The sequence below is a fragment of the Pan troglodytes genome, chromosome 8 (assembly GCF_028858775.2).
Source record: "Pan troglodytes isolate AG18354 chromosome 8, NHGRI_mPanTro3-v2.0_pri, whole genome shotgun sequence".
Classification (NCBI taxonomy): domain Eukaryota; kingdom Metazoa; phylum Chordata; class Mammalia; order Primates; family Hominidae; genus Pan; species Pan troglodytes.
This window is the reverse complement of record NC_072406.2, coordinates 85814477-85826910: the sequence shown is the minus strand read 5'-3', so window position 1 is coordinate 85826910 and position 12434 is coordinate 85814477. Positions and strand designations below refer to the sequence as shown.

Here is a 12434-nt window from a genome sequence, read left to right as displayed (position 1 = left end):
GTAGAGTATTGATCAATATCAGTTTGAGGGCTATTTGTCAAATATTCCTTAATTTGGATTTGTCTGATATTTTTCTGATGATTGGACTGAGATTATGGTTTAGGCAAGAATACCACAAAAATAATTGTGTCCTTTTCAGTGCGTCATATCATGGCATTCATGATGTCAATATGTATTATTACTGGTTATTTTGACCTTGATCACTTGGTTAAGGTAGTTTCTGCTGGGTTTCTCCATTGTGAAACTACTATATTTTCCTTTGTAGTTAATAAATGCCTTAGTGGAGATACTTTGATACTGTCATTTTTATTAATGTCATGGAGTTCTCTACACATGCAATTAATAGTGTCTCCTTAAAGACTTTATTGAACTTTAGTTACTGTGAAGTCAATTAGCTTAAAGAGTCCATCTCCTTGGATGGGCGCAGTGGTTCACGCCTGTGCCACCGCGTGGTTCACAACTTTGGGAGGCCGAGGTGGGTGGATCACTTGAGGCCAGGAGTTCAAGACCAGCCTGGCCAACATGGCGAAACCCTGTCTCTACTAAAAGTACAAAAATAGCCAGGCATGGTGGCGCATGCCTGTAATCCCAGCTACTCGGGAGGCTGAGGTAGGAGAATTGCTTGAACCCGGGAGGTGGAGGTGGCTGTTGCAGTGAGCCAAGATCGCATCACTGCACTCCAGCCTGGGTGACAGAGCGAGACTCTGTCTCAAAAAAAAAAAAAAAAAGTCCTTCTCCTTAGAAACTTCCCACACTTTACACCTGGTTTTATCAAAGGGTTCCCAGGCTTTGCACGAACGAATTCTATCTAGTCTTCATTGATTTCAGTTCCATTCTAGCTCTGCTCATAATGAATCTCTTATGCTAATAACCTGTAGCTCTCTGGGCCTCATTTACCCCTCTGTCTCTTAGGGCGCCAGGCTCCTCCTGGCCCAGTGTCCTTCCAGGCCTCATCTCCCTTTATGCACAAGCCAGTTCCATTTGAATGACTACTTTGGGTTTTTTCAGAAACAGAGGCTGAGAGAAGCTGACTTTGTTGGTGAAGAATACAGTGGGGGATAATTAGGGTGGCTGCAGCTGGAGCCTGGTTTATTACTTTGGCCTGAGAAAAATGGTAGCACATTAAGCTGTACTGTGTATACTTGTGAAAGAATCATTCTCTGTATTTCACTAATACAGAGAAAGTGTTTTTTTCTAAAGGTCACCAGCTTCTAGAGGTATGCCTTTAATTCTGGCAACCTTAATCTGTAATGATCTTTTCAATTTAGCCCTGTTGACTGTGGAGTTACTTGCTGTGAGCACAAGAATCCAAAATCCAAATGTGGACCAAATATTATATTTAGATCTATTTAGTTCAAACAAATTTTATACAGTGAATAACATTAGATGTTTCTTTGATTAATAAAATACAAATTTATTAGTATTACTGAATTCAAAGTAGCTTTTTGAATTATGTATTTTCTCAAGTGACATATACTATAAAAGCCCCATTTATGTAATGTGGATGGGGCAGACTTAGATTCTCTGACACTTGAAGCTTATGCAATTCAGAGGGCCTCCTTTAAGGAAAATATTTTTTGAAACAGAAAATGAGATATTGGGCCTTGAGAATCTGTGCAAGAGAAAGAGTCCTGAAGCTTAAGTTTCAGTGGCTTGGTAAATCTGCCTCTGGATGTGAGGCACTGCAAAAAGGTTGAGACCCACTGTTTTCCATCATTTCATATATGGAAAGGTTTTTGGCTTACCCACAGGAGGCTAGTGTTTTCAGATTGGGAACAGTGGGACATATAACTTAGTAACTGTGTTACACAAGGAAATACGTAATAAGATGACATGCTTCCATCCCAGTTTTGGCTTTTACTTTCCTAGAAGTTTACCATGTTGCCCACACTCGCCTCGAACTCCAGGCCTCAAGTGATCCACTAGCCTTGTCCTCCCATTCTGGGATTTTAGGCATGAGCTACCATGCCCAGCCCAATTTTTTATTTCTTTATGGTAAAATACCTAGGAGTAGGATTGGTAGGTAAAAGTATGGCAAAAGTGCAGCCATGTTTTGCTTAACAACAGGGATGTGTTCTGAGAAATGTGTTGTTAGGTGGTTTTGTCATTGTGTGAATATCATTTAAGTGTATTTGCATAAACCTAGATGGTATAGCCTACTACACACCTAGACTGTATGATATAGCCTACTGCTGCTATGCTACAAACCTGTATAGGATGTTACTGTACTAAATATAATAGATGCCAGGCACGGTGGCTCACACCTGTAATCCCAGCACTTTGGGAGGCTGAGACGGGAGGATCACCTGAAGTCAGGAGTTGGAGACCAGCCTGGTCAACATGGTGAAACCCCATCTCTACTAAATACAAAAATACAAAAAATAGCTGAGCGTGATGGTGCGTGCCTGTAATCCCAGCTACTCGGGAGGCTGAGGCAGGAAAATCGCTTGAGCCCGGGAGGCAGAGGTTGCAGTGAGCCAAGATCACACCATTGCGCTCCAGCCTGGGCAAGAAGAGCGAAACTCCATCTCAAAAATAAATAAATAAATAAATAAAATAGGCAATTGTAACACAATAGTAATAGATGTGCACCTAAACATATCTAAACATAGAAAAGTTACAGTAAAAATAAGGTAAGTCCCATAATCCCATAATTTTATGGGACTACCATTGTATATGCGGTCTCTTCTTGACTGAAACATTGTTATACAGCTCATGACTATATATTTAAGTTTAGAAGTAACTGCCAAGTGTGTCATTTTGCATTTCTTTTTCTTTTTCTTTCTTTTTTTTTTTTTTTTGAAATGGGGTCTTTCTCTGTTGCCTAGGTTGGAGTTCAGTGGCTTGATCTCGGCTCACTGCAATGTCCACCTCCTGGTTTCAAGCAATTCTCCTGCCTCAGTGCCCCCTAGGAGCTGGGATTATAGGTGCCTGCCATTGGCTAATTTTTGTATTTTTAGTAGAGACAGGGTTTCACCATGTTGGCCAGGCTGGTCTTGAACTCCTGACCCAAGGTGATCCACCCGCCTCAGCCTCCCAAAGTGCTGGGATTACAGGCGTGAACTACTGCACCTGGCCTGTTTTGCATCTCCATAAACAATGTAGGAGAGTTCCAGTTGCTCTGATTCCTCATCGGCACTTGTTATTGTCAGGTTTAAAAAGTTTTTTTGTTTTTGTTTTTAACTATTCTAATAGGTGTATAGTGTAGTTTTAATTTCCATTTCCCTCATGGCTAATAATGTTGAACATCTTTCCGTGTGCTTATTTACCATTTGTATATCTTGTTTGGTGAAATGTTCAAATCTTTTGCCCATTAAACAAAATTGGGTAGTTTTTTTGTTGTTGTTGTTGTTGTTTTTTTGAGATGGAGTCTTGCCGTGTCATCCAGGCTGGAGTGCAGTGGTGCAATCCCAGCTTACTGCAACCTCCACCTCCCGGGTTCAAGCGATTCTCCTGCCTCAGCCTCCCAAGTAGCTGAGATTACAGATGTCTGCCACCACACCCAGCTAATTTTTTTGTAATTTTAATAGAGATGGGGTTTCACCATGTTGGCCAGGTTGGTTTTGAACTCCTGACCTCAAGTGATCCACCTGCTTCAGCTTCCAAAAGTGCTGGGATTACAGGCATGAGCCACTGCGCCTGGCCAAAATTGGATAGTTTTTCTTATAAAGTTTTGAGGATTCTATATATTTTAGATCTAAGTCATTTATCTATTATGTGACTTGCAAATATTTTCTTTTAATCTTTGACTAATCTTTTCATTCTCTTAACAGTGTCTTCCAAAGAGCAGACATTCTTATGATGAAGTTCAATTCTATAATTTTTTCCTTTTATACATTATGCTTTTGTTGTATCTAAGGAATCTTTGTCCGGGTGCAGTGGCTTACACCTGTAATCCCAGCGCTGTGGGAGGCCGAGGATGGTGGATCATTTGAGGTCAGGAGTTCAAGTCCAGCCTGGCCAACATGGTGAAACCCCATCTGTACTAAAAATACATGGTGGTGCATGCCTGTAATGCCAGCTACTGGAGGAAGGGGGTGGGGGTGAGGGTGATGGGGCTGAGGAAGGAGAATCACTTGAACCGGGGAGGTGGAGGTTACAGTGAGCTGAGACCACGCCACTGCACTCCAACCTGGGCGACAGAGGGAGACTGTCTCAAAAAAAAAAAAAAAAAAAGGAATCTTTGCCCAACCAAAGGTTATAAAATTTTCTCCTGTCTTCTCCTAGAATTTATAGTTTTAGGTTTTTTGTTTAGGACTGTGATGTATTGAATTATTTTTGTATAAGATGTAAGGTATGACTCAATGTTCAGTTTTTTGCATGTGGGTGTCCCAATTGTTCCAACATCATTTGTTGAAAAGACTGTCATTTCTCAATTAAATGGCCTTGGTACTTTCATCAAAAATCAATTGACTGGCTGGGTGCGGTGGCTCATGCCTGTAATCTCAGCATTTGGGAAGTCGAGGCAGGTGGATCACCTGAGGTCAGGGGTTTGAGACCAGCCCCTGGTGAAATCCCGTCTCTACCAAAAATACAAAAATTAGCCAGGCATAGTGGCATATGCCTGTAATCCCAGCTACTCGGGAGGCTGAGGCAGGAGGATTTCTTGAACCTAAGAGGCGGAGGCTGCAGTGAGCCAATATTGCGCGACTGCACTCCAGCCTGGGTGACAGTGAGATTCTGCCTCAGAAACAAAACAAAACAAAACAAAACAAAACCCAAAAAACAAAACTAGGTAGTGAGAGCCATACAGATAAAACTATAATTCCCCTCCTCACATATCTTCAGTAAATGGTATTGGAGAAGGATTACGTTGTTTAATGCTATATCTACAATTTAAGTGAAATGTTTTTGGTGTTAGTATTTCTCTGGACCACTTGTTACTGCCTCTCTTGTCTGGTCCTTTATGCTCTCACTTCTAGTTGGTGACACATCTAGAACAGGTCTGAGAACTTACTGCTTTACCCTACATAATACTGCCATTCAGAGCCTGAGAATCTTTTCTCTGCTACTGCGTTTTTCTTCTTTTGCTCCCTGTACTCAGGAGTGTGTGTCATAGGGCAGGCTGAGTTTCAGTTAGCTCCTAATGTGGATATTGGAAACCCCACCTGCCTGCCAAGTCCTTTTGGCTGTGAGCAAAGTGGAGGCTTGGTACTTGTCATTCCTTTGCAGCAGTTGAGCTGAAGGAATGCTGCATGGCTTGTTGGAAGTTGCTTAGTGGCCTTGAGTGGGGTGTGTATGAGGGTGTGTGTAGAAAGGTGAGGGTCTTATAGTCTGTGTGGGAGATATGGGTTCTTTTCTAGTGTCATGTTAATCATCAGGCAGTATTTATTGACTGCCTCCTTATGACTAGCACTGTAATAGGAGCTTTTGGAATAGAATAATAAAATATATAATTAAGTCATTGTTTAATAGCCAAACTTCTAGATCTGCCACTTACCAGTGTTGAATTGGGCAAGTTAATGTCTTTAAGCCTCTCTTTACTTTTCTGTAAAATGGAACTATTAATAGCTATCTGATAGGACTGTTGTGAATATTAAATAAAGGACATAAGTATCGTGTTTAGCACATACCTGACTGTAGTTACTATTTCATTTCATGTAGTCATATTATGACGGATACGATATAAAACAGAGAGTAATAAAAATAGAGAATAATGTGACAGTAGGCTGTATAATCAAATACTTTAATTGGGACATGTAGATTATAAATAGTCTGGGAATTTACAGAAGGGAAAGAACAGTCTTATGCAACCATTTAATATTCCTGTACCTCAGTTTTTCCATTGGACATGCTGTAGACAATGCTAGGTGATCTCCCAGAGAATGATTAAGATGTTAAAGCATTTTTGTGTTTTTAGATGGTGCATATGATGGTGAGAAGGAAGGGAGAATGAGGAATTGTTGATGTTGGCAAATTTAACACTTAACATTTAAAAATTTTTCCTTATGTAGATGGACATGGCAGCCTTATAGGAAAACTTAAAGCTGGAGATGTGGTGATTTCCTTCCAGGGAACATACTTGCTTTGGTATTACTCTCTGTTACCTCACTGGCATTTTAATTAGTTGAAAACTAAAGTTGGTCAATGGATTGCCTCTGATTGTGAGCCCTTGGATATAATCTGGAGATTAAATGATTTGTAACCCAAATTATCTCTCTGATCCTCTGGCAAAAATGAAACAAACAAACAAACAGGGCAGGAGAAGATTTAGTTCTCTTGGACTGCATGTTAAGGACATGTGGTTTACTGGCCATCAGTGTTTCTCTGGATGGAACATCTTTACTCAGAACAGATCTTAGACTGCTAACATGGCCTTCCCACCTTTAAGCACGTTTTCATAAGCATATTCATGGAAAACACCTTTTAAAAAGTGCTTTATTCACAATGTCCAAAAGAAACTTTCAGTTCCTAGTTTGTGTGTGCTTACTTGGTGATTTGTTTTGTGTTAGCCTGATACTGGAAAGTTTGTATTTTGTTTTTATTTCTATCCAGATCAACTTTCTTCTGCTTCAAGAAAATTTCAGAGAATTTTCCCCTGAAAGTAAAGCTGTTCATACCTTTTTTTCCTTCTCTTTAGTTTGGGTGTCTCTCTCTTTTTTTTTTTTTTTTTTTTCTTTTTTTTTTGGCATTGTTTGCCAAGGTTTCAAGTTTATATAGTGAGAGGTGAGGCAACGTTGATCTTGGCAGAACAGTCCAAAGCCAGTAGAGTCATTAAGTGACGCAAGCTTTTGATTTTTTTTATTTCTGTTAAAGCTCTCTGACACAGCTGGCTATTCTAGTCCCAGAAGAAAGAGGAGAGACTTGCTGAAGATCTGGATGGGACAATAGAAGTTTGGGGCACATTAAAAAGAAGCAGCAAGAACATCAACAAAAACCTCAGATGATTCAAACAGGCTTCTTCTTGGCTTTGTGGAACCTTTTGCAGTTGCTCAGAATTTGAGTTTTTGCTTCAGAGGATGATGAGACAAGGCAATAGAGGGTGAGGAGGATTATGTTGGATTCTTGCTTCTCTGTCTGCCTCTCCTTCCAGTTGGAAAAATCTTCAGTCCATAAGAAGCATTATCAACAAGCCTGAAGAACACATCTTACCCTGATCCTGGATGCTGTTGGAGTTGAGAATTACATCCACTTCACCAGGACTTTATGGAGGCTGTTCAAGAAAAATAGAAGGAAGCAATACTTAAGGATTTCTCTGTTTGCATTAGTCCTGTGCCATGTTACATTTTGGAGATTGTTTGGAACAAGTGAGGGAGGGCTCTGTCATCTTGATCTAGGAGGATACCTGAGTCCCTTGACTACACAGATGATATTTGGAAGGTGGTAAAGTCAAAATCTTCCAAAATAAATTCACTAAATTCTGAATTCCCTTTCCTTTTAGAACTTTAGCAGACAGAAATTCCTGCCAAAAAGGCACAAATCCTTCTCCATTTTTTTTTTCAGGCTAAATGTGAACAATAATGTCTTGGAAGAGAAATTATTTTTCAGGGGGTCGTGGTAGTGTACAAGGGATGTTTGCACCTCGAAGCTCAACCTCCATAGCCCCCAGCAAAGGCCTCAGCAATGAGCCAGGGCAAAACAGCTGCTTCCTCAACAGTGCCCTGCAGGTAAGGGTCATTTCTTTATTTTTGGTGAACTTTGACTTTCAATTGCTGATGCTGTATTTCTGATAACTCTTTTTAAGTAAAATGTTTGATAGTCTCTGTTTGAGGTTAGTAACCTGAGATAATTTTTACATTTATCTGTGTGATCTTTGGCAAGTCACTTTATCTCTTTGAATCTCAATTACCTCATTTGTAAAAAAGAGGGATTAATAATGATAAGAGAAATAATAATAACTGTAACTACTATTATTTACATGCCTAAAGGGAGATAAATGGACCAGGTGATCTTTCAGACAGAGTCTTGCTCTGTCGCCCAGGCTGGAGTACAGTGGCGCAATCTCGGCTCACTGCAACCTCCGCCTCCCAGGTTCAAGTGATTCTCTTGCCTCAGCCTCCCGAGTAGCTGGGACTACAGGCGCCCACCACCACGCCCAGCTAATTTGTGTGTTTTTAGTAGAGACGGGGTTTCACCATATTGGCCAGGCTGGTCTCGAACTCCTGACCTTGTGATCCACCTGCCTTGGCCTCCCAAAGTGCTGGGATTACAGGCATGAGCCACCGTGCCTGGCCTATCTTTCTATTTATCAACTTTTTTTCCTGAACAGTCTCTACAGGTTCCTATTTTTCTTTTCTTTTTTTTTTTTGGACAGTCTCACTCTATTGCCCAGGCTGGAGTATAGTGGCCCAATCACAGCTCCTGCAGCCTTGACCTCCAGGGCTCAGGTGATCCTACTGCCTCAGTCTCCTGAGTAGCTGGGACCATGGGCGATCTCGGCTCACTGCAACCTCTGCCTCTTGGGTTCAAGCAATTCTCATGCCTCAGCCACCCAAGTAGGTGGAATTATAGGTGTGCATCACCACACCCGGCTAATTTTTGTATTTTTAGTGGAGACAGGGTTTTACTATGTTGGGCAGGCTGGTCTTGAACTCCTAGCCTCAAGTGATCCGCCTGCCTCAGCCTCCCAAGGTGCTGGGATTACAGGCGTCTGGCCTGTTTTCTGTTTCTCCTTTCGGGAGTAAGGTGTGTTATCCTAGTTGCTTTTCTCTAGTATAGAAGCAAAATTCTTTCCACAAGTCAAAGACTTTCAGGTATGTTAATCTCGTCTCTTAATATTCAGGCTTTTGGCCCACATATTGAATGGAGTCTAGTCTTTGTCCAACTTATCTCCTCTCTTTGAGCTCTCCTGTTTTGGCTCATAACTGGTGTCTAGTCAGATACACTTGAACAGAGCTAGGGGAAAGTGAATTCCCTTAAGTTGATTATCTACCCTACATTTTCCCTTTCACTGTTGCTTGCCACTTGAGTGATCTTAGAATCCCAAAGCTTTCTGTCTGTCTGCTCTGCCCAGTCACACCCATAGCGTGTTAAGTTCATCCCCCTTGGCCTAACTTTCAAGTAATTACTTTCTCTTCTTTTCTGCTCTTCAGTGTAAAAGTAAATGAAATTTGCCACCCAAGATAATTATACTTGGGTAAAATATTAGCTTCACTCCTCAGATGTTATGAGAAAATGGGTTGCTATGAGAGAAGACAAGATATTTAGTATAAAGAACAATGGTCCTGGGCATTAGGAGGAGACCTGGGTTCTAGTTTTAGCCATTCTGTAGACTAGTCTTGTGACTTTGTACAGGTAATAGTGTCTGAGTTTCCCCATTCATAATACAAGAATGTTGCCAAGCTTATCTAGGTAATAAAAGTTTCATGCTCTTTCTCAGTTTTTATTTATTTATTTTTCAGACAGAGTCTCACTCTGTCGCCCAGGCTGGAGTGCAGTGGTGGGATCTCAGCTCACTGCCACCTCCGCCTCTTGGGTTCAAGCGATTCTCCTGCCTTAGCCTCCTGAGTAGCTGGGATTACAGGCTGTGCACCACCACGCTGGGCTAATTTTTGTACTTTTAGTAGAGACGGGGTTTCGCTATGTTGACTGGGCTGGTCTTGAACCCCTCACCTCAGGTAATCTGCCCACCTTGGCCTCCCAAAGTGCTGGGCTTACAGGCGTGAGCCACTGTGCCCAGCCTCTTTCTCAGTTTTTAAGTTTTTATTCGAAAACAATAAAAAAAAATTCTGTGCTGGCAAGCCTATAGAAAAAATTTAAGTGCTTTCCCTAATTATTACCCAAATTTCATGTAGTTAGGTGGAGTTGGTTAGGTTTTTGTCCTGGATGATGCATATTAGTTTTCTTTCTTTATTTCTTTCTCTTTTTTTTGGAGCCAGAGGTCTCACTCTGTTGCCAAGGCTAGAGTGCACTGGTGTAATCATAGCTCACTGCAGCCTTAACGTCCTGGGCTCAAGCGATCCTCCCACCTCAGCCTCCCTAGGTAGCTAGGACAACAGACACATGCTACCACACGCAGCTAATTTTTTTTTTAAATTGTTTGTGGAGAGAGGGTCTCACTATAATTGCTTAGGCTGGTCTTGAACTCCTGGGCTCAAATGATCCTCCTGCGTTGTCCTCCCAAAGTGCTGGGATTATAGGCATGAGCCACCACACCTGGCCACATATTAGTTTTCTTAGTTACTTTGTATCCTGATAATACTTTTGTGATTTAGAAGCAGGCAAAATAAGGCATTGATATAAATGTGTTTGTTTACCCGTGTCTTGGCCATAGTCCCATTTTTGTAATTGTTTTTTTCTATGTGGTCTATTTATATTGTCAGTTGAAACAATACTATTTATGATTTCCCATTCTAATTTCCAGTGCCATATACAATACATAATATATATACACATACATATTTCTGTATCCATACTTAATGACTGAGGCATTGATGGTTTTGGAGTCCCTATAATAATCATGTTACATGTTGAAAATAATTGTTGTTATGAGCTAATATTCTAACTTTTGGTTTCAAAGCTGTGTTTCCCACAGATGAGTTGAACCTATTACATTTGTTATAAAAAGATGTTATTTACTTGGGAGCATAGCCAGTTTCAAAGAACTTTTAGAGTATGTATCTTGAGACATATAAGTAAGAAGAAGCTCCGGAGGTGTGCTGTCATCTGGGGCTCCAAAAATTATGCTTTTTCATGTATTATGACATTAAATGTTTTCCTAGCAAGGGGGAGCTTCCTAAGGCATTATGCTATATACTACATCATTTCTTTTTTAACTAAAAATTGCAATTTATTCAGATTTCCTTAGTTTTTACCTGGTGTCCTTTCCTGGCCCAAGATTTCATCCAGGATACCACATTTAGATTTACTTGTCATGTCTTCTTAGGCTCCTGTTAGCTGTGACATTTTCTCAGAATGTTTATGTTTTTGATAAACTTTGACAGTTTTGAGGAGTACTGATCAAGTATTTTTTTGGATATCCCCCTTCCCCTATTGGAATTTGTCTAATGCTTTTCTTATGATTAGACTAGGGTCATAGGTTTTAGGGAGGAAGACCACAAAAGTATAGTGCTATTCTCAACACATCGCATCAAGGGTATATACTATAACATGATTTACCACTGTTAATATCATATTTTTTTCCCATTTCAACAAAAGTATAAAAATCATTATTTTTTTACCCTATTGGCTTAAGGAGATCACACTTCTCTTAGAAATGTCTGAAAATTGAGAGTCCTAACAAAGATAAAATTCCACACTACAGCTCACATTTCTACAGTTCACATTTCTAATATAAGTTTTAAAATATTTTTGCTTTTCTTGTGTGGATCATGAATATAAATCCTTATTCTTCAGCTTTAACCCGTAAATTTCCTCTTCTGGATCACATTTGATGTATATCATGTCATATTTTAACTGTATTACCTTCACTTTATGTTCAAATTAATATCTTTCCCAGAATATGACCATTTATTTTTCTTGTTAGATACCTCACCTTTTTTCACATTTGTTTTAATATACTAGAATGAAGTTTTCTTTTGGGAATAAAGACATCTTCTGCAGTCATTACCTATGTTTGTTTGAACTCTTTACTTTAAAATTAAATGGTAGCTTTTTATACAGTAATGAAATATTTTCCTTTTCTCATCAGGTTTTGTGGCACTTGGATATCTTCCGACGTAGCTTTAGGCAGCTTACAACTCACAAGTGCATGGGAGATTCCTGCATCTTTTGCGCTCTCAAGGTAAGTACTTCCAATTAGTTTCTTCTCACTACCATTGGGTGGCCAAATGGTCAATATCAAGGTGGTTTGGTTAATCAGGATGATGCCAAAGAATTTGTTCCTGAATTATCTACCTGTGGTTTAGTGCAAAAATGGATATGATTCGTTTGCTTGCTTCAAAGAATTAGTACTTGGCTTGGGTAGTCTCTTTTACTGAACCATTTTTGCTTATGCAGCTCTGTTTGATGTGATAGAATACTATGCAAGTATGCTTCTTTTTTTTTTTTTTTTTTTTTTGGGATGAAGTCTCACTCTGTCACCCAGTCTGGAGTGCACTGGTGCGACCTCAGCTCACTGCAACCTCCGCCTCCTGGGTTCCAGCAATTCTCCTGTCTCAGCCTCCCGAGTAGCTGGGATTATAGGCGTGTGCCACCATGCTAGGTTAATTTTTGTATTTTTAGTAGAGACGGGGTTTTGCCATGTTGGCCAGGCTGGTCTCAAACTCCTGACTTCAGGTGATCCGCCTGCCTCGGCCTCCCAAAGCACTGGGATTACAGGCGTGAGCCATTGTGCCCAGCCTGCTTCTACTTTGAGTGTTTATTTGAAAAGCTAATTCTAAATTTTCATTTTGAAAGAAGATGCAACTAGGTGTTTTTAACATAATTAATTTTGTTTGTTAAAGCTAAATTTAGCAATAAACTCTTCCTATTGATAAATGCCAGTACAACGGGTGAGGTGGCACATGCCTGTAATCCCAGCCTTTGGGAGGTCA

The 12434-nt window shown here is 40.3% G+C and overlaps 1 protein-coding gene across 49 annotated transcripts in view; it reads left to right on the top strand.

Annotated features, from left to right (window-relative positions):
- The window catches only part of USP54 (ubiquitin specific peptidase 54), a 128562-nt gene that overhangs the window by 42970 nt on the left and 73158 nt on the right, over nucleotides 1-12434 (top strand). For 23 of the 49 annotated variants that reach the window (XM_063780744.1, XM_054660226.2, XM_063780728.1 and 20 more), the window contains exons 2-4: nucleotides 6757-7323; nucleotides 7444-7607; nucleotides 11591-11683. In XM_063780744.1, the coding sequence (XP_063636814.1) occupies nucleotides 7461-7607; nucleotides 11591-11683 (240 nt within the window). In that variant the 5' untranslated portion in view covers nucleotides 6757-7323; nucleotides 7444-7460. Of the gene's footprint in view, nucleotides 1-6756; nucleotides 7608-11590; nucleotides 11684-12434 lie in introns of those variants that run through there. The other 26 variants (XR_010146630.1, XR_010146629.1, XM_063780740.1 and 23 more) reach the window with 4 other exon arrangements.